Genomic DNA, 27,342 nt, shown 5'->3' on the forward strand with positions numbered 1-27,342 from the left:
TTTCAAAATCACAGTAATTTCTACAACACCAAAGAAATGGAAAAGGAATAAAATACACTTCCGAACGTAGCACCAACAAGAACAATCCGTGTCGCAGCCTTTCTGGCGTCGCACTCCGAAAAAACCACAGCGCAAATGCACCTTTCCTCTCCGCGTCGCCGCTCCTCCTGAAGAAAAATCGTGAAAGCGGCGTTCAGGCGCGTCGCCTTAACACGCACGCGCGCGCGCGCGCAGCCGCACAGAAGCAAAATCAAAGGCTTCCGCGTGCGCCGCCTTCGATCGGATTCGCTGCGATCGTGGGCGTGGCTTCGCGTACCCAGCAGGAGCCGGAATTTAAGCGCTTGGTTCGACCTGCTTTTGAAAGTAGCTGGAAGCGTAGAAACTAGGTGGCTGCTTTTACTTAAAAAAAAAAAAAAAAACTGTTGTAAAAAAAAGTGTTTAAAATAAAAAAAAGAAAAGAAAAATAAAAAAAAATGACCCATAGTGAGTTGCTGTTGAAGTGATAGTGTTGAGACCCTGGGCGGTTGAGACCTGGGTACCGCGCTGTGGTTGAGGTCAGCGCCCCTCGAGAAGTAACGCTTGACGGTCACTACCGGGGTGCGGCTGGATGGTCTCTCGGAGATACCGGTCCTAAAGTGAATTGCAGCAGAATTGTCAATAATTGTGCGTGAGCGCCTCGGTCGCGTGGCAACGCCTCCGTGTGGCGCCTCAAACTCAACGCGGAGGACTGTGGACGCACCGCAACCTCGGTACAACCGCTTTTGGTTATAATAATACGGATATTCCACGTGTCTGCATTGCATCACATGTCACGATTGACATGTGAATATTAAAGCTAGGTGTGCCTTAATTTTAAGAAGTACGGGTTGTAGTATGGGTTGAATTTCGGAGCGGCTTGTTAGTACACAGCGTCCTCCAGCGGATGAGTTTCAGGAAACCTCGCACGGAACAGTCCAGTAAAGTATAAAAAAACAGAAAATATTAAGTTATGCATGTACCACATATTTCTGAATATACACTTATTTTAAAATGGCTTTGAGAACAAGTGTACACGGATACACAAAAAACATCAAGCTTTTATATACTGCATATATATTATCAAAAAAAGGAAAACGGATAAACAGACTTCATCGTTGTCGCCAATGAAAACCGTTTCCAAAGTTCAAAGTAATAACAGTAATAAAAAAACAAGTACCAGTAAATGTTTAAAAAGTCTAAAAACTACTCATATCCTACAAATCAACATGTTCACTTGAGTGATTGTTTTCTGTAAGGGTCGGTGACTGCGATTTGGCGGAAAATGTACTGAATCTTTTTTTTTTTTTCTTTTTTTCTTTTTAAAATTTAAAAACAGCCATATCCGCCCCTAAACTAAACCACACCTCATTTCATAATAATTATGACTTTTCGTTTTATGATTTCGTGCCAAACTGCAAATTAAATTAATTTCTTCTCTTCGTGTGTTAATGGAAGTGCGCTTCCGCTACGTCGCTGGGCTGAGATTTTCGGCGCGCGCCGATTGCTACCTTTTTTGCGAAACAAATGTCAAGATTTACTGCTTTACTGGTCCGCTTTGTTACAGATGTAGCTGCGCTGTGATACTGAGCTCTGCTGGTGACACAGCAGGTTGCTGTGCCTCACTGAGCCTGTAGGTGGCAGCAGATCGCATCAGCCCCCGTGCAATTAGAAACCCTGTTGTCCTGTCCTCTGCTTCCACGATACTGCTGACAGGTGATGGATGACTGCACTGCTTCGCCCTGCATGAGGCTTCCTGCCTCTATACATTTCTTACAGGTCAGTGTATGTACAGTAGATAAAGTAAAGCAGAAGGTGGCAGTAGTATGGTAAACAGTGGTAAAACCCTGGGAGCACCTATTCGCCGTCGCTGTGAACCCATCGCGTCGCTCAAGCGCCGACGACGAACAGCACGGTGTCACGTAGACGGTAAACGCGGATTTAAATGAGCCTTTCCTTTGACACGCGTGAATACTGCAGATGTGCATCTGTCGCTTCATTGGTTAATGCTACTGAGATTAGTGAGTGTCCTGCCTCCGCGACACTCCAGAATGTTCAGCTTCAGAGTTTTGCCTGGTTGAACCTGTCCGAGCGGTAACTCGGCTTCACGACTTGGTCTCTTTTTACTTCTTGCTGTGGTAACTCAGCTTCAGAACTTTGCCTGGTTGAACTTGTCCAAGTGGTATATCGGCTTCGCAACCTGCTCTGTTTTTACTTCTTGCCGCGGTAACTCGGCTTCAGAACGTGGCCTGTTTGAACTTATCCAAAGAGTAACTCATCTTCCGGGCCTTTTTCGACTTGAAAACCAAATTAATCCGTTTGATCTTGTAGCTGTAGTAACACTGCTTCCAAACTTGGCCTGTCTTAACTCGTCTGTGTGGTAGCTCAGCTTCGGAATTTCAGACGTCTTTTAACTTGTCGGTAAACCACAGCTTGCAAACTTGCCTTATTAGCTCCTCAGTGTGGCTGCTCAGCTTCAAAATTTGGCCTATCTTTACTTGTCTATGTAGTAGCTCAGCTTCAGAACTTGGCTTGTTTCAACTTGACGATGTGGTAGCTCAGATTCAGAGGTCGACCTGTTTTAACTTGTCAGTGAGGCACAGCTTCCAAACTTGGCCTGTTAACTTCTCAGTATGGCTGCTCAGCTTCAGAACTTGGCTTTTTTTTCAACTTGACGATGCGGTAGCTCAGCTTCAGAACTTGGCTTGTTTCAGTCGTCATCGTGGCGGCTCGTTTCAGAACTTGGCCTGTTTTAACTTGTCGATGTGGTAACACAGCTTCAGCGCGGGCCCCAGCTTCAACCCCAGGTATTTCATGATCACGTCACTCTTCAAGAGCAGCAGCGCGTACCCGTCAATTTCCTGTCGAAGAGATCGAGAGGCAGAATGAGCGACACATAGCGAGAGGTGCGGGAGAAGCACAGCGGTGAGGAGGAGGAGGAGGAGGGTACAAGATGGTCCTACGTGTTTTCTGAAGACGTCGACGTGTGGGCCCAGGGCCTGGGGATCTGCATCCTTCACGAACCACACTACGTCCTCCACCGTCCAAGTGGACGGGTCCTTACTGGGAGGCGGCTTGGCTTCCTGGGACTCAGGAGAGGGACTGTAGGCTATGGGGAGAGAAAAGAGCCCAGAGTCTGTCAGTACAATACGTGACCACACCTCTTGATTCTACCTCACCTATATATACAGAAAAATTACATATAGAACCTAACACAATACGTGCATATTCATTCAGATTTAGCAAAGGTGGGGAACATATGCTTTGCTAAACAAAGAAATGAATGTTTATGTATTTACGTAAGAAAACTGCATGGTAACCTACCGGACTACAATAAGTCACTGATAAGAACGCTAATAGCTGGGGGACGGTAGCCCCGCCCACTCGGGAAAAGGGTCACACCGTCCTAACTATCCAGTCAGATCTCACCACTTCTGTTTCCTTCCTGGAAGGTGTTTGGACTAGAGGCCTGTCTGCCGCTGGGGAAGGACTGGCAGGAGCGGTAGCCGTAGGCCTTGCCCGGGTACGATGAGCCCATGGCGTTGAAGGCAGAGTCACTGGGGTCCACGGAGTACCTCTTGGAGTCAATGGGGTCAGCCAGGTAGTCTTCAGGCATGGACGTCTCAGCTGCTCACGGAAATGGCAGAACAAACCATAGATTGTCGGTGAAAACGGGTTTTCCTTCACGTTAGCCTCAAATTGTTTCAGTTAATCAAGTATGAGACTAAAATTATTTTTCTCATTAGCAAATAAACTGAAACAGAACCCTCACGCTGTCCACATGTGGAGAGCGTTCACATTCGGTGCAAACCCTGTTGACGAATAAGAAAGACCAGAAAGAGTCCTGCGCTCTTCCACCGCTTGCCGACTGGCGGCCTCACTCGGAAGGGGCCCGAAATCAAACAGACCATCAGTTTTGGCTCCAATGTGGTGGAAAAAACTTCCCCGGTTGCTCAGAACTGCTGAATCCCTCCCAGGAGGGGAGGGATTTCAAGAAGGGTCTCTTTGAAAATCCACTTCTCTCCTCATCTCCTGACAGTTCCATAAATGAGTCCAACACCATCTGCTATGAATATCTATGTATTTGCTATTTTAATGTCATTCTATAGGAGCTACTGGAGGGCTGTGAACCAGCAACACTGTGGTATCAGGCAAACAAGCTGCGTGTCGCAAATCCTGTCTGTATCTAAAGCTCTTCGTCTGTTGTTGTACAGCGCTTTTCTCCAACGTTCCTGATAAATGTCAATATTAAGCACTGCTATAATCTTGCAAAAACTAAAACATTTTACTGTAAGACAACAGCTTCTCTAATGAGAAAAAAATAGGGATTCCACAAAATATGAACTTTTTTCAGCATCCTGCCCCTGCACGAACACACACACATACATACATACACACACAGTTGGCAGCTGTGTGTTCTCCCCAGGGGACATCAGCTCTGCGCGAAGCGAGACGAGATCACCAGGGCAACGGAACGGCGGTAGGAAAACGGGGGACTCTCGCTGACTCGGTGCCCGCAGGGGACAGCAATGGCGCCGGCATCGTCCTCATCGCCAAACATCTCCAGGGTCCTCCGGTCCAACAGCAGAACTAACCGTTACAGGCCTGTTGCACGCAGACGGCTCCGTTCCGACCCGTACTGCGCTGGGATTTTTCCGCTACAGGCTAATCCAGGATGTGCGACGAGCCACGCGGCAGCAAGCAGGTGTGTTGAGGTGTGACGTTATCAGCTGAGCGGAGCGCTGGGGGGGGACACCTCAGCGGAGCAGGAGATGTGAGCAGAAACACTGCGTAGCCTCGGTGTGCCTGCACAATGACTGGTCCCGCACGGTCCGGGTTCTGTTCCCGCAGGGAACCGGGCCGCACCGATGCGTATAAATGTTCTCAAAAGTAAAGATGAATCCACGAAAGGCAACTTTCACAGTATTTACGTCACAGGCAAAGCGCAGCGGGAAGATGGAAGAGAACCCTGTGAGCCTGTGGGACGAGCAGCACTTAAAGATCACATTGACCGCATACATAAAACCCATTTGGGCAAGAACATCCAGGCAAAGTGGGAAAAATTATCCATATATTATGTGTATTATACAGTATATACACCAATTTTCTATTCCAAAACTAGAAAAATTGTTGAAGAAATTATTTAGAAATTATATACACACACATGTATATACTGTATATATGTGTGTATATATACACACACAGTACTGTGCAAAAGTCTTAGGCACTTAAAGACGTTTCACAAAAATGTTTGTTTTACATGGTTATTTAATGTCTTCTGCATTAGTGTCAATGGGAAAGAGCATATTTTACATTTCCAAGCATTCCTTTTCAAAAGTATTACAGTAAGGGTTTTGTATGTCGTTAAAGAAAGAAAGTCCACACACACACACACACACACACACTCTGTCTGAGACCACTTGTCCTGAGCTTTATCACAGGAAACCCGAGCCTAACCCAGCAACACGGGGCGCAAGGCTGGAGGGGACACAGCCGGGGCGGGACGCCGGTCCATCGCAAGGCACCCCAAACGGGACTCGACCCCCAGACCCTCCAGAGAGCCGGACCTGGCTAAGCCCACCGCAGCCCTGCTCAGGACAAGTGGTTGTTGACCGTGGATGGTTATTAAGCTTTGTAGGAAGTTTAATAATTAAGAGCATTATTTTTGGAAGCATTGTCACTTTTAAGTGCCTAAAACTTTTGCACAGTACCGCACACACACACACACCATTTCTTCAACAGTTTTCCATTGGAGCATCATTTTTCACTTTTCAAGTTAGCAAAACCCAATGAGCTTGTGTCGTAATGAGCCTCAATGATTCTTCTCCACTCTCACTGACCTCTGGCTAAGGCATCACCCGGTGGCGCCCCCTAGTGACTCGTACTGTAAATGTATGGCTTGAAACTGAACTCAGGAGTGGAGTTCCGCTTTCGTTTGCAAAGGTCACCGGGTACGGCCAGTACGGTTGAAGTCAGTCACATCTATCAATACTCTACAGTAAAGAACGTCATTTATCCCCAGGTCGGCGTGGAAAGAACAGGTACAATATTGCAGTGACTGAGTCCAAGGTGAAACGAGGACATTTCCCTCTGTTCCTGTGATTTTGGGAGGAATAAAGACTTCTAGAATATAATGAATTCTCAGTGTGTGCTGGTTCACTTGTTTAAGTCAAACCACGGGCACAGTGTGTGTATGTGGGGGGTACGTGTCTACTGTTCTTTATATATCTGACTCCTTTGTCCAAGGTGACTTCGAGTGTTAAACTTTACACCGATTCACCCATTTATACAGCAGGTTATTCTTACCGTATCGATTCAGGCTAAGTTCCCCGACGAAGGGCACTACAGCAGGAGTAGGGATTCAAACCCAGCACCTTCACGCGACAAGACAACAGCAGGCCATTAGTGTGTTTAGGGAAGAAAAGGGGGCATAGGGGGTATGATTATGAAAAGGGGGGTATGTTTATGCAACACGTCGTTTGTATGGGCAAAAATAAAAGCGTGGCGCGGACACGAAGTGTTATTATACCGCATTTTTACCATGTCGCAGTCCTGGCAGCACCCGGTGGGACTGTCGCCAAGGTAACGTTCCCTGCCGTTGTGCCCTACAGCAGTGTGCTCAGCCTGACCTGATCTATTCAAATCTCTAGGTGAACTAAGAGGTTAAAACGCAATGAGTACAGGTCACTTAGCACACGGCCTATGCAAAGCACTCTGGGAAATTGGGAAAGAGTCCGCTTAAGGAACGAATGCAAACGACGATGTAAATGAGGCGGACGACGGACGGGGCGAACAGCGTGGAAACGGGGCCGACCCTCACGATCCTCGCCACCACAGAGGGCGTACAGGCAGGTCAGACTGGACCTGGAACGGAACGGTTTGTTGGTTCAGAACCCGGACATTCATACAGTATGAGCCATACGTGAAAACAGGCACCTCAACGCGACGTGGAAGGAGCTTTCGATTCCCCAAAAGCCAAGCAGCAGACCCCGTTTCCTCCCTGAGTTTCTCCCCGCACCACAAAAGCCACATATAAGACACCAACAAAAAGACAAAATCCCCGACCTGGATCTTACAAAGTACAGCGGTTCGAGTGTAACCCCCCCACCCCCCCACCCCCAAGGAGGCCTCGGGCACTTGGAGGGGGAGGACAGAGGTATTAAAGCTTCCCGCTTCCCTCCAAAACTCCGCAGAATTAGGCAACGTGACACCGTCGCTTTCATTCTCACAATCCACACGCGTTCGCTTCAGTAGCTCCGGTAGATCGGTGCCTGAGAAAGGCTTTTTCTGTTGCTAGGAAACAAGGTAACCTAGTTGAACTGTAGGTCAGGTTATAAAATCCTGGCCTTTTGGGGGGGTTATAGTGAAATACACTATCACACATATGCTACCGCTCTCGTGACATCCTTAACCTCTCCTTTAATTTCATTCCAAAATGAAATACCCAAAAAATATGGATGCCGTCCCCTCCCCCACAGAGTCTCTTCTCACCGGTCAGACAAATTAAGGCACGCTGGATTACATGCACTGACAGAGTTGCAGTGATCTCCGGTCGAGAATCCAGGTGTCTCCTCCTGTCTCCACTGGCTTCCTGTAGTTGCCCGTAGCAGGTTCGAGACTCTGGTCAAGGTCTGTAAGACGGTGAAAGGATCTGTAGCCCAGTACCTAGAGGACCTGATCCCTCCCTGCACACCAGCAAGAGCGCTGTGCTCCTCCACCTCCTCCTGTTTGGTGGTCCCACAGCTGAGAGGTTCAAATTCAAGCCCATCAGTTCTTACTTTTGGTCCCGGTGTGATGGAATGAGCTCCCTCTGTCCCTCAGAGCTGCTGAATCCCTTTCAACGTTCACAAAGGGTCTCGAAGCCCATCGATTTCACACCCATTTCTCTCCTGACAGCTCAATAAATGAGCCCAACACAATCTGCTATAATTATCTACGTATTTGCTGTTTGAATGTCACTTCTATAGGCAAGTGCTTGATGGATGTGAACCAGCAACATGGTGGCATCAGACACAGAGGCTGTGCTTTTGACACGTATGTCTCTAAATCTCCTCATCTGCTGCTGATGAACTTTTGTTCAGCCTTGCTGCAAGTTACTTTTGGGGAAAGTGTGCGGTAAACAGATAAATGTAAATGAATATGTTTCGCTCCTTGAGTTAGAGAAATTCCTGTGGTTCAGGGACAGGGTGGGCGACCTATACCTGTTTCCCTCAGTTGGTGTGATTAAAAAGCACAGACGGCACCAGTCGTTACAGTAGCGTGTGTGTGTGTGTGTGTGTGTGTGTGTGTGTGTGTGTGTGTGTGAGCATCTGCACACGTGTGCGCCGGGCAGGGGGGGTGGAGGGCTGGCCTGGCGTACGTACTGGAGAGCGCATTCCCCTCATAGTACTTGTCGGCGTGGTAGCTCGCCGAGGGGTGGTGCGTGAACTGCTGATCGCTGAAGAGGTTCTCGCAATGCAGACTGCGACAGAGCTTCTTGAGGAAGCGCAGCACATAGCCGACGCTGTTCACCACGGGGAGACTCAACAGGTGCTGCTTCCCGTCAAACGTGGCTGGAAGAGAAACGGAAAAAAAAAAATTCCAAAGTGAATATAGTGGCGAGTTGAGCGCAACTGGAGTATCTGCACAGATTCAGTCGGTGAATTGACTTACGATAAAAGGTAAAATAAACTGTATGCCCTTTTCCTTTATATGTGAATTCTAGATAAATAAATTCATATATGAATATGAATATATATGTGATTGTGATTCCAGGCCATACATACATAAAAAATAACAATTGTGATAATTCGGTGTATTTCCAGGCCGCGGTGGTTATAACAAAAACCGGTAACAGGTTCGTATCCCCAAGAAGGATATTTGTCAGCTTTAATATCCAGACACCTAAATGGGATTTTTTTTTTTTTTTTTAAATACCAACTTGCTACACAAAATGCATAACTTATACGTACGGATTAGCTTATGTTAAAAAAAACGCTCCGTGACAGACTAGTGCTGCACGTGGACGGGACTCTTGGCGGTTATCCGCTCAGTAAAACAGGTTGCTAGGCAACGGGGTAAGCCAGCGGAACCACGAGAGCGGCTCCCCGGGGAACGCGAGCAAAATGCGTCGTCACATCTCGGGCCGCCGCTCTCGTGACGTCCTCATCACAGCCGCCGGGGGCCAGATCTCAATCACCGCCACCGAGCCCGATTTCGTTAGGACGCTTTAAACCGGACCGGGGCGGAAAAGACGGAGGGATGGAGATGCGAGCCTGCGGGTGGTGGGTGGCAGGCGGGGGTGGCATTTGGGGCATACCTGAGATTTTCTCGCCGCCGTACCCCTGCGTGAGCAGCGAGAAGACGGCTTTCTGCTGGAAAGCGCTGTCAATGCAGCCCTGCACGGCCTGCTGCAGAACCACGGAGGGGCGGTCCGGCCCAAAGTGGTCGGGGAGCTGCTGCAATTTTTTCCTGTCAAGATTAGGACCCGTGTTGGCTTGCTTGTTTATATAAATGCAAACTGCGGACACAGTGCAGAGGAGGGGGGAGAAAACGCAGAGACGTTAGAGGTCAGCATGGCACACGAAGGTCCGTCTCCTACACACAGCAGGTCACAGGCACGTTCATCACTCCAGAACCCGTGGTCAGAGTCAGACAGCGAGTGTCATTCCAGGCTCACTCCCCCATAAGCCACATATTTGCTCTATTGTACGATTACAGTTTTATTTTTTTAAATGACATCTCCGGCCACATTCATATTCATCAAGAAAAAAACAGTCACACTGGATCCATAATTTGCCGACGCAGCTGCACCGGACCGTTCGTAACTCGATGCGTCTGTAACTCCAAAGCCACTTTTACCATTAAGTCAGTGGATAAAAGGTGAATGAGACAGACAGCTGTCCATTTACTCCCTGGACGCGCTCCATAAAAATGACAGATGTGGCCGTAACAAATAACAACAGTCAGTCGGTCGGTTCCTGTCCGCTTGTCCTGGGAAGGGTTGCGGTAAAAATACTTTGTAAGACTTTTACTGTTTCTATTAACTTTGAGCGACATGGAAATTCAAAATAATTTGAACCGATGGAACTAAGGGCAGCAGGTAGCCGGACAGTTAAGAGCCGTCGCTTTACAAGCGAAGGACCCCTGTTCAAATCCCGTTCCTGCTGCCGTGAAAATTACCCCGCTGTATAAATGGGTAAAATACTGCAAGTGGCTTAGGGTACAAACCCAGCAATGACATTCGACTTTGGAAAAAAGTGTCGGTCGAATGAATGCGATAAAAACAGTTCGGTGCCGATTGATGACCGGTTTGAGTCACGAACGTGCATCTTATGGATCAGAAACGCGAAACGCAAGCTGCGAACATGGTGGGAGCTGAATTAAGGGGCCCTGCTCTCACGTTGCATTTGGCAGCTTTTTATTACTGTATATTGGCTGGGGTGGGGGGGGGGGCAACAGGTTGCATTCACTTCACTACAGACAGAAAATTGAGAAAAGAGATAAACAGAGAAAATGCAATTAAAACAAACGAATGAGCTGAAAAACATCGTCAAAAATTGGCAACTCTACCATTCGTAACACGAGAGCACGTGCGAGACGCTTCGGTTCTCCGCGGCCACGGCGCGTTCGGTTGCGTGTCTAACGCGATACGTGTCTAACGTGGTACGTGTTCGCAGGACCGCAGCTAAAGAAAGCTCATCGCACACGCAGCGAGGCCACACCTCACAGCCTGCGCACGGTTAAGGACCGAGGGGGTTTGTGGGAGGCCGGCGGGGTGGGGGGTCTGTACTCTCTTTAACATGCATCTCAGGAAACATGCTGCAAATTAAAACTGCAACTAGAGCAAAAAACAGGTTTGGACACGAGAAAAAGGAGCTGGACACTTAAAACCATATAATAAAATAGTGCCTAATCGTTAGGAAAAAAAAAAACAATGGTAACCCATGGTTACAGGACAACACAGCCCCCACACTGTAGGGCGAGTGTCTCTAATTGCCCCTATGGGATGAAATATGATGACTTTTGACCTGCAAGTGCTGTGTGACAAAACTCCGCCGACAGGAAGCCCATCGGAGTCACAGTGGCACCAGCTATATGTTCACACACGCACTCTAAACGATAAAAGTCATTCCTGCTGAGGTCACCGACATTATTTCACTGACAATATTATTAAAGTGCGTCGTCTGTACAGCAGCACAAGTACGTTTGCTCCGCCTACAGCTGCAGGCGATCGGCTGTTCAGAAACCGGTTATTGATAACCAGGCATAGATGAAAACCACACACACACACACACACACACACTGGCTGAAGCTGCTTGTCCCGAGCAGGATCAGGGTGAACCGGAGCCTAACCCGGCAACACAGGACGCAAGGCCGAGGGGACACACCCAGGACGGGACGCCAGTCCATCACAAGGCACCCCAAGCGGGACTCGAACCCCAGACCCGCCAGAGAGATGAAAACCAAAGAGGCAAAATCCAAATCATTCAGATACACAAGATTCCTTGGCATAATGTCCAGTTTTTGATGTTGCATTAATGTAAAGGTATTTCGGGCACAAACAGCACTAGGAAACTGAAATACTCTTCATAATACCCCCATGTGGTCCTTAACCATTCTGCAGTTCACCCAAAGTCATTTACGTCCGAGTCCTGTCGGCTCGGCTAGAACGGGAGCCATAGGGGAATATATAGCGTTCTTCGAAAGACGTGTAATTAATTTGCAAATGTTGTAAATTCCCCTTCTTCCCCTGCTTTAAATTCATTTCCATCTTCAAATATATGTGAGGGAGTCTTGCAAATATTTAAGCATTCATTCTGAGCATTTGGAAAATGCATTTTTCATGTACCGGAGTGTAAAATAAATTTCAAATTCCATGCCCTTGGGCCCGGGAGGAAAAGGCGGCGAGCGGACAGATGTGAAATGGAATAGAAAGCGGAGCATCATGAGTCTCGGGCCCGATCTGAGGCCGGGACCCGGGTCTCTCGGATGAGCCGAGGATGAGAGGAGGCCTGTTATACGTGGCAGGGCTTCGGTGAGAAGCTCAGTCCAAATGCGTTATTTGAAACGAAAGCAGAAAAACGGCTTTATGAACGCGCGGCCCCCGACGGGAATTCATTGTACGCATCAGCATTCACGCTGCGGATTTATCGCGTTAGCACTCGCACAGGAAGGCGATGTGCATCTCTGGCGTGCGGAGATATGAATTCGGCCGCAGACCACGTTATCCCGATCCCCGGTCCGAGCGAGCGGAGGGTGGCGAGAGGAGAAGGCGGCCCCCCGCGTCGTTCTCGGCGTCCGCATCCTGCCTCCAAACGCCGCCCCGGGGTCCCCTTTTTCCGCCGTGCCGTCACACGAGGAGACGTGCCGCGTGTCCCTGTGCGTCCGTGTGTGTCCGTGCGCATTTATGCATGCGCACTCGCGTTGGCTTTTGTGCATGGCTTTGTACTCTAGAACTTTCTGCATTTGCCTGTATTTTTGTGAGTGTGTGTGTGGCAATGTGGGTACGTGACCACATGGTTGAATGTGTCACAGCGTGTGCATTTCCTGCACTCTGACTGGGGGAAGCAGGGGGTCGGCTCTGAAGGTGAGGACACACACGCACGCACGCACTTTGCTTTGGCTCCTAGCTGTCAGCAGGGATCTGCGCAAATCGGTGTGCAGCCGTTGTTTTTCTTTTTTTCATTTTTTGGCAGCTTTAAGGGATTTGGGTTTCAGAAAAAGAACTAAAAGCAAGATCGGCGCAGGGGAGAAGTGATTGCTCATGGCATCTGGCAGATAACACTGATGCAAAGTCGCAGGCATCCACGTGAAAGCGGGAATGCGACGTTGGGGGGGGGCTGGTCAGGTGCAACCACCCAGCATGCTCGCTTCCTGCCCCACTGAGAAATCCCGCAAGAGGCCGTACCCCACCCCCCCCGGCATGGCTGTGTGACCTCCTCTTCTGGGTGCTTTCTGTCCATCGCAGCCGGTCCTTCACCTTAACTGTGATCTAACTTATTAATTACCGCATTTTACACCCGCGACGCCGCTAAAACACACTGTTAATCACCTTGACAGCGATTCATGTTAAAAGTTCAACAGCCCCCCTGGGGGCGAGTGATCCTTCTTTCCGCGAGCCAAATGCAGCCTTTCTGACCTTGGGGACGCAGCCCCATTTCGTCCGTCTCCGTGGTTATCAAAGAGTTTACCACCCAAACGGTGTATTAATCAATGTACTGTCCGCCTGGTCCGAGATGTTCAAATTCCTGAGTGTGATGAAGCCAGACGGAAGTGAAAACAGTGGCCGGCCGGGATATACTCACCGTTCGCTTGGAAAAACTTCTAAAAAAAAAAATTCCCGTCGATTTCTCAACTTTCTGCTAGAAAACGTAAGAAACTTTCCCCTGCTGGCACGTCCTGTAGCGCTAACCTACATTCTGCCCCGGTAAACCCCACTGAGACGCCGCGCTGAGATGTCAGCACCACCTTCACTTCTATTATCTATTCCTCCCCCAGAAGACGACATCCCTGATAAATGTATTTAAGGGTTAACAAAGGACACAATTAATCTTTAACATATAAGACCCGTCATGTTCCAAATATAAACCTGGGTCAAACATGGGATATTGCTGTTCTCCCAGACACCCATAATCCATCAAATCCACGACCAGTAGCTCAGCGTGATACAGTAAATTAATCAGGACAGAAAAAGACTGATTAAACTGATTAATTGATCTCAGATTTAACGAGGCTACAAATCCAGCTACGCCAGCAGGCTAAAAAACCAAAGCACTGATTTAGACTAAAAACAGTCAAGCCAAACGCTGCAGGGCAGCATGAGAAAGCTAGTGGGCGGGACAGTGAGGAGGTGGGCGGTCCTACCTGTAAGCACCTGGGGCGTGGCTGAGTGCGGGACGGTGGCAGCATCCTGGGGAATGGAGCTCATGTCTGGCTCCGGTGTGCTGCTCGGAGGGGAGATGGCCAGGGGGGTCATGGCAAGACGGGACTTGAGCTGTGAGTGGAGACATAGCAAAGGTTATCAAATTAAGCTGCCTACCGAAGCCTACCTATGAGCATCGAGGCCGGGTTAAAGAGTCAGCCGGCTGAAGCTCAGAAATGAGTTTAGAGACTGAAGCTGGGACACGGAAGCGTTGGTACCGATGCAAAGAAATTAGTTGGGGGGCCTGAAGTCGAGGAATCTGGGGACCGAAACTGAAGATTGAGTTTGGAGACCGAAGCTGAGACACAGAATCTGGCGACCGAAGCTGGGCTAGCGAGACTGCCATCCGACACTGAGAAAGTAACGCAACGATACTGACGTTAAGATTATTTGTGTGGCTGACGATGAGAAACGAGTCTGGGGACTGAAGCTGAAGACTGAGATTGGAAACTGAAGCTGGGACACGGAAGCGTTGGTACCGATGCAAAGAAATTAGTTGGGGGGCCGAAGCTGAAAAATCTGGGGATTGAAGCTGAAGAATGATGTTGGAGACCGAAGCTGAGACACTGAATCTGGCGACCGAAGCTGAGCTAGCGAGACTGCCATCCGACACTGAGAAACTAACGCAACGATACCGACGTTAAGAAATTACTTGTGGGACTGAAGCTGAGAAATGAATCTGGGAACTGAAGCTGAAGACTGAGGTTAGAGACTGAAGTCCAGAAAAAAATCCGGTTAATTAATATAAGGACCGATGCTAAGAAATGACTGCCGGTGACCGAATCTGAGAAAACAGCGTGGGCATCGAAGCTGGAAAACAGATCTGGTGACTGAAGCTGGGAACTGAAGCCAGGAAATGAGCCATGGACCAAAACTTAGTACAGCTGGGAAAGTCATCTTGGTACCGAAACTTGTAAATCATTTGTTGACTGAAGCTGGGAAATGACACGGGAATATCGAATTTCTGTCTCAATAATCAAAGCTGCCCGTTTGATTCAAGTGCGAAGAATTGCAGCAGAATATCCCTTTTGACCTTTGAGAGAACTGCAACAGAGAATACAGTGTGAGTGTGTGTGTGTGTGTGTGTGTGTGTGAGAGAGAGAGAGAGAGAGAGAGACAAACAGCTGGTTTTTTTATCCTATTGGTTAATTGGCAAGGCAGGGCAGCGCTGACCTTTGCCTGCGGACAGCAAAGCGGCGGATAATTGCCAGTTGAAGAAGAGCTGCGCCTCGTACCCGAGCTCCTCCAGTTCGACCGAAAAAGGCGCTTGCGCCACCGCACGCTGTAAACGTCACTGTCACCTCCGCACCTGAGAGAACCACTTCAGGTTTCGCAGCGCACTTGAGACAAAGGACTCGAACCCGGAACCGCTGCACGAAAACCGGCGCGTACGTTGCACGACGGAGCCGAGCGAATCGAAGGAACGGACGGAGCGACGGCCAGAGGTCAAGGCAGGCGAGACGCAGGAACCGAGCGTCTGCGTCCGGTATCGGAGCGGTCTCTTTGTTTGTTTTCCCGGCCGACTGGACTTCGGAACGCGAGCAGCAGCGAGGTCACACCTGCGTCTAGGTGACGCTCCCCGCCCGCACCGAGGGGGTCCTGCCTTAGAGGCAGTCAATGTGGGCGCTAAAAACAGGTTTCAGCAAAGTGGATTATGGGAGAGGGACAGTGCCAGTCATATTCTGAGCCTCTTTAACACACACACACACACACACACACACGCACAAACAAGAAAACAAACACATGCATTCGCGCGCACGCCGCTATGAAAATGCATGCGTGTGTTATTCGCAAATAACAAAAGAAGAAAATGAACCTAATAATAATAATACATTCAACATTTAATATTCAGAATTTCGCTCTTGCTGTCACTACTATGGCATCGGTGAGAAAATTATGCAGCAACAATAACGGGAACGTGTCAATGCGACAAAGACATAAACAAAAGGAATGGGGGGGGGGGGGGGGTCGGCTGTCTTTTGTCATCATCATCCTCCCGCCTCGACCCCAGGGGAAATACACCCCCCCCCGCGCACGTCCCCCCAACCCGATGCTCCGCCCTCTGACCTTAAATCCTGGCTTCCGCCCCCTCTTCTTGGGCACTTTGAGGGGCGACAGCGACTCGGAATAGCGGTTGGGGAAGTCCATTTTCGGCACGCTGCGTAGGGGGGGCCGGCCCCTCTTCCTGCCGGGTATCTTACCCCTCTGGCCAGGAAGGAAGGAGGGAGCCATCACTGGGGATTGCATGTCTCCTCCCTCGCCCTTCTGCATGGACGCTGCGGGGATGCTCATCGGACCTGCGGAGAGACGTGGCGTCGGGGGGGGCCACGGGGAAGACGCAGAGGGACACGCGTGTGAGCGAAGGAGGGACGTAGGAGGCGGGAGGCCACAGATCCAGCGTAAACATAAGACCTAGAGGAGACGTTCACAGCCAGGGTGCGAGAGGCGGCCCTCGGACAGGTCCTGCGCATCTACAACAACAAAGGGCTGGCGGAGGAAAAAAATCACAAACTGTCACACACGCACATCACACAGCGAAACAGGAAGGCTGAACACGCGCAGAACGTCCTGGCGAACGAACGGAGCACATCTACAGCCCCGTTCGAGGTACTCGCCGCGTAACAAACGATCAGCCGCACGCGCCCGTCTAACCGGCGTGCGCACGTTGCGTTTGCGTCGCGCAACGACAAAGCCCGCCGGGAACAGAAATGCCCGATGTGGAAGCTGACAGCTGAATGAGGCCGTCTCACACGTACCTGCTTCGCTCCCAGTCCCACAGCCGGCTCTGTACCGAAGCCCCCCCGCCTAACCCATGTGGTACCGGTTCGCTCTGCGCCGGGTGTGAGTCCCAGTGACGGCGGACGCTCGCGTGCCGCGTCCGGCGCCAGTGTCCGGGGGGCCTCCCCCAAGCCCGGCCTCCTGCCGGCTACTAGCCTGCAACCGCCCCCCCCCCCCCCGCCCCCCCCGGCTCCCTGCGGCTCCACGCGCCCCCTCTGCAGACCCCTCATTAGACTAATGCATTCCTCGCAGGAGGGGGGCAGGGAAACTCCATTTACCATAGCTACGGCCATGAATTTCCATTACGGCGACAGCTTCGACCGCAGCGCATCCGGAAAAGGCAGCTAGCAGCTGCGCGTCTGAGACCAAACGCAGCCTGTGCGTCGAGAGAAAAAACTGCAAATATACAGTCTGTGCAAGAGGAGTCCTGTGTGCGCGCGTGCGTGCGTGCGTGTGTGCGTAAGGGTCTTTGCGCGCGCGCGTGCGCGTGTGTGTGTGTGTGTGCGTGTGTGTGTGTGTGTGAGAGAGAGAGAGAGAGAATGTTTACGTGTGGTGCAGTATAGCATGAAGCCTCTTCCTTCCTTCCTCTTCAGCACTCCGCAAGAAAGACGAAAACCGAACAAAAGATGATACTGTTGAGAAATGATGGGAAAAAGGCACGTACCATTTAAGAAATCAGAGGCCCAGTGGAGAAAAAGCAATAAAAATCCTGGTGATGATGCTGCCCCGGCAAACCCCTCCTCGACCGCCGCTGTCTGCACGGTGCCTGTCTGGCCCGAGCTCTGCAGCGAGACGGCTTCCTCTGTCGCCGCGGAGCGAGCTGCGAGAGCTGTCCCTCTTCCGTCGTCATGGCAACAAGCCTCCAACATCCTACCGCCGCTCGCCTCACGCCGCAGCGTGCTCTCGTACGCAATTTTGCACACGGTGCTGGGGAAATAAGTAGGCTTCGAGTCGTCCGGTGCTGAAGCAAGGCAGCGCGGGGACGCGCGGATTTAAGGAGCCAAAATACTCAGTCATGTGTTTCTTTTTTTTTTTTCTTTGTCCTTTAATGGGCTTTCACACCATAAACACCAAAGCTTGGTTCCAGTTGCTAGCAGAAATGCTGTGTCTGATACACACCACCAGGGCAGGCCAGAAAAAATGTTTGTGTATTTATTACCCAGCAGCTGTAAGAAAAAGAATGGCAGGTCGCCAAAGCCTATAAAGTGTCCAGAATCCCATTGTCTGCTGCCTCTTTGCATACGCAAGAGAGGACAGGGTGAGATTATTGTCATCTGTGCGTGGCAGTTTCTCTCCTTCACGCAGACCGTGCTGCTTCCCGCATTTTGCACGCGGTTTCAGCCTCACCTCCCGTTCAGACGCTAATTGGATCGCGAGTGGATCGGGTTAAAGAGAGAGCGGACGGCCCTCTCTAAAATCAGTAATCGATCCCCTTCGACAGAAGGCTCCGACGTGTGTCCCGAAGGCTGCTTGCAGCCCGTCGCTTCACATAACGTGGCCCACAAGAACATTTTTCAATTATTAATATACAGTTTATATACCACCGTTGATATATACCACCATTAATACTATAATTTCTGTTGAAACACATGATAATAAGTTATTACACACCCCTGCCGTACAGTCTCTGGAAGTCTGCTGAAAAGTGCTGCCCCAACAGTAGGTCGAGGTGATGTTTGAGCTTCCAGTTTTTGCACTTTCATTCATTTTAATTCAAGCAGAACAGATCTGCTATATTGCTATAACCGAGCTAACGTGGTCTTAGTGATTTGATCGTGTCACGATGTTTCCTCGGGGCGGGTGCGTCGAACCCAAGCGCGGAGCAGGGTAAGCTGGTTCAGGGGGCGATCCGGAAGACATGGTCGAGGAAGCGGGCAGGGGTAACCGATGTGCGCAGGTAGTCCGACGGGAGAATCCGAGAGGCGTAATTCGAAGACAGGCAAGGAGTCGAGGCAGACCAGGGAGTCAATCACGAGGAGCAGGATGAGGAGCAGGACGAGGAGCAGGACGAGGAGCAATTACTTAGGAGCGCGAGTGAGTCACGAGGCTGAAGCAAGGTTCCGCAGCATCCTCAGGTCCGGGCTGCCGTTTTATGTGCTCGGAGCCTGATTAGCCGCCGGTGTTGCATGTCGCCGAGGTCGTGGGTGTGACAGATCGCTTACGATAAGCAGACTCAAAATGTCCAGGGATACGAAAGACCTGCTTACCCACGTCGACATGAGGCCAGCACTGACATTAGTAAACACCGGGAAGAGCCAACACAAAAGCCTCAGTTTAGAAAGCTCTGCTTTCAAGCTGCACATTTAGAGTTACCCCAACATACTGCACATAACTACTGGAGCAGCAGGTGGCACAGTGGTTACAGCTGTCATCTTGCAACCAACAGAGCCAGGCAAGAATCCCACCTCCTGCTGCAGTACCCTTGATCAACAAACTTACCCTGAACTGCACTGGTAAAAATAACACATTGTTACCGATTCAGTATAGTACCTTCGACGCTGACAAATGTTGCTGATTTTTCCCATTAATACAGCAGGACCCGTATAGATGAAAATCAGGCAACTGTGGCCACAAAGGTCAATGATATGACTTTGGAAAGGAACCAACACCCTTCTCACCACAACGTCAGGACCTTGGCATCTATTCCAGTAAACCCTCAGCAATCCGAATGACAGGGTATGGAGGCTTTTTGAGCCTCTGTAAAGCAACCTTACACATCTACATTTATTCATTTAGCAGACACTTTTCTCCAAAGTGACTTCCAACGAACTTTATGTAGTGATATCAGCCCACACATCTTATTCACCAAGGTGACTTACACTGCTAGATACACTACTTACACCGGGTCACTCATCCATACATCAGTGGAACACACTTTCTTTGTCACTCACCCACTGTGGGGAACCTGAACAGCATGCCTTTGGACTGTGGGTGGCCTGGTGGCACAGTGAGTAGTGCTGCTATCTCACAGTGTCTTGATGGTGCAAGAGGGCATGGGTTTGATCCCCACTCAGTCTGTGTGGAGTTTGCATGCTTGCCCTTGGTCTGCTCAGGTTTTCTCTGGGTGCTCTGGTTTCTACCCCAAGACATGCTATTCAGGTTCCTCAGAAAGTGTGTGTGTTCCACCGATCTCTTAATGAGGGACCCAGTGTAAGTCACCTTGGTGAATACGGTGTGTGGGCTGATAACACTATGTAGAGTTTGTTGGAAGTCACTTTGGAGAAAAGCATCTGCTAAATAAATAAATGTAAATGTAAACCTGTGGGAGAAAACCCACACAGAGACTAGGAAAACATGCAAACTCCAAACAGACTGAGCAGGAATCGAACTCGTGTCCTCTTGAACCACCCAGGTGCTGTAAGACAGTGTGCCACCATTCACTTAAGGAATAATTATTTCTTCCCAAATGGAAAAAACAGGGCGGGGGTGCGGTGGCGCAGTGGGTTGGACCGCAGTCCTGCTCTCCGGTAGGTCTGGGGTTCAAGTCCCGCTTGGGGTGCCTTGCGGCGGACTGGCGTCCCGTCCTGGGTGTGTCCCCTTCCCCCTCCGGCCTTACGCCCTGTGTTACCGGGTAGGCTCCGGTTCCCCGTGACCCCGTGAGGGACAAGCGGTTCTGAAAATGTGTGTGTGTGTGTGTGTGGAAAAAACAGAACTGCGAGCACTTCGGATCCTAAGAGAAAGCCTCAAACGGACTTATGATCATAGACGCAGATGGACAGAGTACGGCGGCAGAGCCTGAGATCATCACTCCAGGTGGAGGTTGGAACAACAGCCAACAGAACAGCTGGAAAGCGCTCCCCTGTACACCAGTTTCAAAATAAAATAAAAAATTAAAAAAACATTTATTCACACTGTCAATTTCATTACTGCATTTTTTCCCCATAAAAGCTTTGACAAGAATAAAAACAATCTTTGATTTTTTTTAAGCTTGTGGAACTTCGGCTAGGCCGACGAGGTCCCTTGATGTGCTACAGACAGCCGGTACCAGGGAAGAGTGAACTCCCTGCCCGCTCCCGATCCTCCCATCCGTGATCCATACGCAAACTGGCGCTTACTTTAACTGAAATGTTCCCACTGATCTGTCTAATTACCAGCCACGAAAGCATCCCAGTTTGCTCAGCTGTGGGCCCCTAATGAAAATGTCACTCTCTTCATGCTAATTGAGTAATTCTGGAAGGATGCAGCTCCCTTCCAGAGAAGCACGTAAACAAAAATTATTCTTCTCTTCACCCCGGTTGCTACGTACTTCCCAGAAAGGGGCACATCCGAAAATTCGTCCTCCTCCTCTTAATTGAACCGTGGGATGGAAACACACCCATCCTTTGTCCTTCTTGTTCATGTCAGCGAAAAACCTCTTGTCAACTTACTATCAGTAACGATTCATACGTTGTTGTAGCGAATATGCAAATGGTATCCACTGCTTTTTTAATGCAGAGATAAATAAGAGGCTGAAATACATTAAAAGTGTAATTTTAAAGCTAAATTAATGAATAAAAATAATACCAACCAGAAGGATTTCCAGTAAGAAATAAATACACAGTGCCATTGGTCTCTGTAAGCTACTGGCTTCCACAAGCTACACGCGCTAATGGTCTCAGCAAGCTAGCAGTTTCCGCAAGCTAATGTTTTCTCTAAGCTAACAGTCCGCACAAACTGTCTCAGCAAACTAACAGTTTCCACAAACTAATGGTTCCTAGAAGCTAACAGTCTATGGCAGCCATCAGTCTCTGTCATTGCTACCATTTAACAGTCTCCACAAACTAACGGGTCTAACAGTCTACGGAAGCTATCGGTCCCTGCAAGCTAACACGTTCCTCAAATTAATGGTCGACGGTAGCTAAAGGTAGCTACACAACCGACAGCCCATGCAAGATAATAATCTCAGCAAACCGTGAAACGATGAGATTTCCAAAAGCTAACAGTATCAATAAGTCAACGGTCTCCACAAGGTCTCAAACTAACGGTTTCTGCTAGCAGCCGTAGCAATGCAGCTGAGAGACGCCAACCGAGAACAGTTGAGCAAAACTGTTGCCTTTAATTTTAACATTATCAGTTAGAGAAGCAAAAGTAAAAATCACATTAAAGACTTTTTAATGAACGTGGCCTGTGGATTTAAAACCTATTTTATCATAAATTTTTAAGTAAACATCAATAGTGATTGTAAAGCTGTAAGTCAAAGATAATTAAAGCCTAGAAACTTTGCATAATGAAAGATCATTTTAATTATATTAAATGGTAGAGAGAAAAAACTAATTAGAATCAGTCCCTTGGGCATCCACATCTAGCAAAACTAGAAAAATAATAAGATTTAAAATTCAAGCTATCAAAGTCAATTACATACCAAGGAAAGCCACAAAGACCACACCTGATATTATTTTGAAATGTATTCAGTAAACCTGTATACCGTACACGTGGGAACAGAAAAACGGAATGTGATACACTTTTTACCTAAATGTATGAAGAGGATACACAGTTCACTTCCAGCTCTGTTCAGTTATTCAATAAGCAAGAATATAAGAAATGGCTGAACTGCTGAAAACTACACCCTGATGAAAAATAATGATGCAACTAACACTAATCACATTAATTTTAATGCATTATGCATTAGTTTTTGTCCAGTGCAGGGCCTTTAACTGAATGCATTTGCAGTAGATTTTGGAAATTTTTTATGGATTTTCGGAACTTCTCATGGTATTAACACACAGCTTAAAGACGCATATGGAACTAATAATGTAGAAAGTCTGCATAGTTCAAAGTGATTTATTTCGGAACTGTTACTCTTACTCCTCTTTGCTCTCCATTGCAACGTGGAGCCCTATTTACAACACCTGACTGACAAAGGTTTCCCACTTTCAAGTCCACCGCCTGAAAGCGGTTACCAATATCATGCAGAGCTCTGAAGTCCACGGCCAAGAAGACCCACAGGGAGCCATTTTTCTTGGTCCTTAACGTCAACGCCTGTGGTCCATGTAGGGATGGCCAGCCCCCATCTTCACTTCTCCCTACCAATGGAGGGGTCAGCTGGCGGCCACAGAAGCAAATTTTTAACTGAGGCTTGTCACGCTTCCTTTTCATATGTGAGGATACAGCTTTTTGAACTAAAGAACTCAGAATTTCAGAAAAATACAGGAGAGGATTCAGATCTTACAGTAGGCTTGACAACATGACTCTGGCACCAAAAGTAGTTATAGATAATAAAACCCAGGGCTTCAGAATCAACACTTCTCACACATATATTTATATACTGTATATATTTCCCTTAAAGAGTGTATGATCTCCAGATCCCTCACGTACCTGCCTAGTATTGCAATCGGCTCCCCAAAGCAAACTGCTCAACCATCTCTTACCTTTTTCCACAAACATGTCTCTGAGGCTTGATGATCACAACGACCACAGCCCGAATGACTAAAATTGAAGTGTCGGAGAGCCAGAGAGAGATGTGAGATTTTTAAGCTTATCAACTTGCAATGATTTACCCATTTAAACAGATGGGTCATTTTTATTCTACCACTTCAGGGTAATCAAACAGGAGGGCAGTGGGAGGGAAATTCAGCCCCAGGTCATTTGATAGCAAAAGTTTTATTATTCACTTGTTTAGGAGAGAAGTTCATACAGCGGTGACTTGAATTTCTTACAGTTTTATACCTCAAACATTTTAAGTTCAAAACCTTTCTCCAGGTCCCCCTTCCAATTCCAAACCACTTTATTACAGGTACTCAGTTATAATGTAATCTTCAGAGGGTGCACCTGGCATTCAGACATTACTGCCCTCCCTCAGCATGATCTTTAGCTGCGTATTAGATTACCAAACGATGGTCATTTAGTCCAATTTCACCTTTTTGCCAGCCCATGAGTAGCTGTATATAGAATTGATAGGAATTAAAAAACTTCTAAACTTCTAAAAAATTGCAGAGCTGCTGGAATAAGATCCACGCATCTGATGACAGCAGTATCTTCCAAATCAAACAGTAAGAACACAGCATATAAGACATCATGCATGCTGATTAATGCAATTTTTTTTCTTACAGACACTTCACACAGCACCCAGCCAGTGAAAACCAATAAGCCTTGCTTGTTCAATGATTAAAACCCAGGAGCTGAAAGCAGTAAAAAAATACTCTCATCAGTGTTGAATCCTGAACAATAAAGGGGATATTTACAACAGAGGCAGTGTTGCTATGGCAACAGACAGGGAATCCAATACAGCAATAGGGCCACGACACCAGGTGTAAGAGGAAAAAAACACGCGCTTATTGACAAATCACACGTAACAGGACAAACTTTGGCTCCTTTATCTCTGCAATTTAGAATTTCATTACATGGCCCATCACTTGTCACATTCAATTTTCAGATTCTCGATAAGATATAATACAAATTGAGCTTCAGCTAATGAATGCTGAAAAAAAAGCAAGGAATATTTTTGCGGTAATTCATCAACATACTGAATACTAACAAAAATATTATCCCTTCATCTTTTCCATTTGAGATGAAGTTGACCATTGACGCTGACCTGTAGTTTAATAGATTAAGTCTGTTTATGTATATTCTCATTACAAAAACAGTGCCTCTGCTGTGGAAATAAATCTCTTCCTCTACTGTTCCATTGTACTGTAAAATGTAGAAAATTTTCCATTTTCAAAACGTCTCCACTGAACTGACACTTCAAAGAATCTGAGGCAAACACCCCCATAAGCTCTATGTACATATGAAAATACCTGTATTCAAATATTAAAAGAAGGCTCAGACATCATTATCCAAAATATGAGCTTACTGTATCCCAAACAGAGTGCCTACAGCATTAAAGCACCGAAACAAGAAAGTCTTCTATGTGTTTTCTTCCAAGGAAACTGTCATTCCACCTTTCATATTCCAGCTGCAATTATACATGATCAATCAGCTGCCAGTGCAGGTTTACAGAAACTGCTTTTGGAAGTTAAATTTTTTATGATTGTCTGCCGTGCTGAACATATGAAAACCGATATAACAGCAAAGCGGTTTTACACATTATTCCCATTGTGAGAAAATGCTCCCCAATAACGCTGATAATGTTTCCTTTTCTGCAGAAAATATGAAATCGAGGTTCTGCAACTAAGCTATAATTGTGAACTCAAATGTCAAATTCAGTGTTCTTAAGAGAGGGCGATGCTACGGGGCATTGCTGCGTCCGTAGGGCAACACAAACGATTGCTAACATCCACTTCAATGAGGAGACAGCATCACAATCTCAGCAAATGTGTCTATAAATACCACAAGGCAGTGAATAATGCCAAATCCTATAAACAGCAAACCAGCAAAGAGTAACTGTGTCTGTTTTGTTAAGCCCCCTTGTTTGAGCAGAACACAAGATCTTGAAGTTTCAGCTTTATTTACGGATCACCAGCATCTGACTGAGAACAAAGGAAAATATTGTCTCTTTTTCGTGGAGACCTAGACCGATCCTAACACCCATAAAAATCACCCCTTGTCCCACTTCAGGACAAGTCTTTTTTCAGCCAGTGCCTTTGACCAACATGCTTTACAGTTTTAGCTATGTACACTAAACTACATACAATTATCTACCCATTTATATAGACGGATGATTTTTACTGTGTCAGTTACAGGGTACCTAGATCAAGTGTTCTACACTGAGAAAGGAATTAAAATCTCTGTGCTACCTGCTGAAAGTCAAGTAATAAGTAGCATCAGCAAGGGTACAACAGTAGCTGTCCCTGCTAAGATGTGGCTGTTTGATCACCTGATGGCTTCCGGTTTCTTAACAATCATGTTTTGCAGGGTGGGAAGGTGAACAGTTCTTCGGGGTGGTGGTTTGCGGAATCCCGTTGGTGTGCTAACATCATTACCTCATTGCCCACATTTAATTTTCATGCCCACAGATGATTGACCATTGCTGCAACCAAGAGTAGAACATGAGTTCATTGACCACCACTGCATAGTTCTACAGCCCACACAAAATGAAAATCAGCCACCAGTAGTGGATGCAATAAATCAGCCAACAGTAATACCAACAAATATGATAAATCAGTTGGCATTAACTCCACCAAGCACGAGCCCAAACAAAGAAGTAGATGGCGTAGGTGTAGGAAGTAGGTGGTGTCCCAGACATCTTATTTGCATGATCCTTCTCCCTGTTTCAACCGACAGTCAATTGGCTCTCAAATTCACAATTCCTGCCAAAAAGCCACATTGTGAACCCTACTGATTGGTCCACCTTTTGCCATCACCAGCAGCTGGGAAGGAGCTTACTTATTATCCCCAGTGAGCGGCTCTCGACATCACCAGTACCTAGAAGTAGCTCAGTCATCGCCAATGCTGATTGGCTGTCACCATCATCGATAGTTGAGAAGTGTCTCATTCATCTTCCTTGCTTCAGCCTCTAGTTTATGTACAAATACAATTTCCTGTAACCTAATCTAGCAACAGAAACAGACCAGCCACTTCAGCCATAAATAAACAGGAAAGCGCTTATCACACTTCACAAATCAGTATTTGAATAACCGCCTTTCAACAGAACAGCCAGTGTATTTGAAGGTTCACATTTTTATTTCTATTTAGAGGCTTGTACCCCATGCAACTTATTATTATGGCTTACAGTCTGGAAGTAATGATATTTACGTAGCTGTACAGTTTACAAAAGTTCAGGAAAAGTAACTAACTATCTCAGTAGTACAGTAGGGAGGACTTTTATGGAACTTGAACTCACCCTGTGTTACTAGGGTTTGTGAGTGATTTCAAGCAGTTATACAGTTCTTTTATTTCACCGCTGATTCATGTACGGACTGAAAAAAAAACCAGATAAAGTGAAAAATCCAAAGGAAAAATAAGAATCACGAAAGAAAAGCAGCTCCATCACCACGCAAGAGCAATTAGACATAGTGAACTGTGCGACCGCGGCGCGGTCACAGTGTCATTGTGTCATAGTGTCATAGTGTCACGGCGTCACGGCGTCACGGTACCTTGCTGCCATGATTCCGTGTCACAATACCATGGTGTCAAAGCATCATAGGATCATGGGGTGATGGTGTCACGTGGTCATTGCTCTGCGGTGTCACAGTACCGTGGTATCGTGGTATCCATATTTTCCACGGCTGATATTTTGGTCTTATGGCGTCATTGTGCCACGGTATCATGGTGCGAATTGTGTCATGCTGCTGTGGTATCGTGGTGTCACCATGGTGCAAAATGGGACAGTGCACATATGTGGGAAGTGCTCACAGAAAGGCCTTTCAGCCGATGTTAGGACGAGATGGAGCGATGAAAGAGCAGAAGACAGCGTTGAATCCCACCCCACTGAGCTGAGCAGTTGCCACCACTTTACAAACACTTTATGCATCGATGTCTCACGCCGTCCTGGTGTTACTTAACGCCTGTCATCTCAGAATTGCCAGCTGAATCAGACGCCACAGTCAAGACATTTTTCAGTTTGATCTTGTCGGAAAACCAAACAAGCTGCTGCACTTTTGTGTCTCCTGCAATAACATGAATGGATTGAAGTGGAAAGTACATTTGTGGCCCCTCATCGAGAATAAAGGAGACAGGAAGTGCAAAAACAATGCGTTCACGAAAAGAAGAAGAAACTCAAGCGAAGGCAAGGGGAACTCCTCTCGTCTTACCGTGCGAGAGCGTCGCCGCCACCGTCGCCCTGTCGA

General features: G+C 47.7%; 1 protein-coding gene across 4 annotated transcripts; it reads right to left on the minus strand.

The window, feature by feature from the left end:
* Window positions 1-1,143: 1,143 nt before the first annotated feature.
* On the minus strand, window positions 1,144-27,342 carry scml4 (Scm polycomb group protein like 4). Of its 4 annotated transcripts, none has more exons than XM_018730396.1 (8): window positions 17,361-17,610; window positions 15,986-16,215; window positions 13,861-13,990; window positions 9,314-9,514; window positions 8,379-8,567; window positions 3,445-3,642; window positions 2,979-3,124; window positions 1,144-2,876 (listed from the first exon to the last, which is right to left on the minus strand). In XM_018730396.1, exons 1-8 carry the CDS (start codon window positions 17,563-17,565, stop codon window positions 2,751-2,753), a joined length of 1,425 nt encoding a protein of 474 aa, XP_018585912.1. In that variant the 5' UTR covers window positions 17,566-17,610; the 3' UTR covers window positions 1,144-2,750. The 4 variants fall into 4 exon arrangements, with proteins under 4 accessions (XP_018585912.1, XP_018585913.1, XP_018585915.1 ...); XM_018730397.1 differs by lacking the exon at window positions 17,361-17,610 and adding an exon at window positions 16,975-17,087; XM_018730399.1 differs by lacking the exons at window positions 15,986-16,215; window positions 17,361-17,610 and adding an exon at window positions 27,307-27,342.

The sequence above is a fragment of the Scleropages formosus genome, chromosome 1 (assembly GCF_900964775.1).
Source record: "Scleropages formosus chromosome 1, fSclFor1.1, whole genome shotgun sequence".
NCBI lineage: Eukaryota > Metazoa > Chordata > Actinopteri > Osteoglossiformes > Osteoglossidae > Scleropages > Scleropages formosus.

Excerpts from the sequence above, each read along its gene's own strand:
- scml4 (XM_018730396.1), bottom strand. The coding sequence starts at position 17,565 with ATGTTGGAGGCTTGTTGCCATGACGACGGAAGAGGGACAGCTCTCGCA. Across the intron at positions 16,216-17,360 it reads GGCCTCTGATTTCTTAAATG|GTCCGATGAGCATCCCCGCA; the intron begins GTACGTGCCTTT and ends GTCTCTCCGCAG. Across the intron at positions 3,125-3,444 it reads CCAGGAAGGAAACAGAAGTG|CCTACAGTCCCTCTCCTGAG; the intron begins GTGAGATCTGAC and ends CTCTCCCCATAG.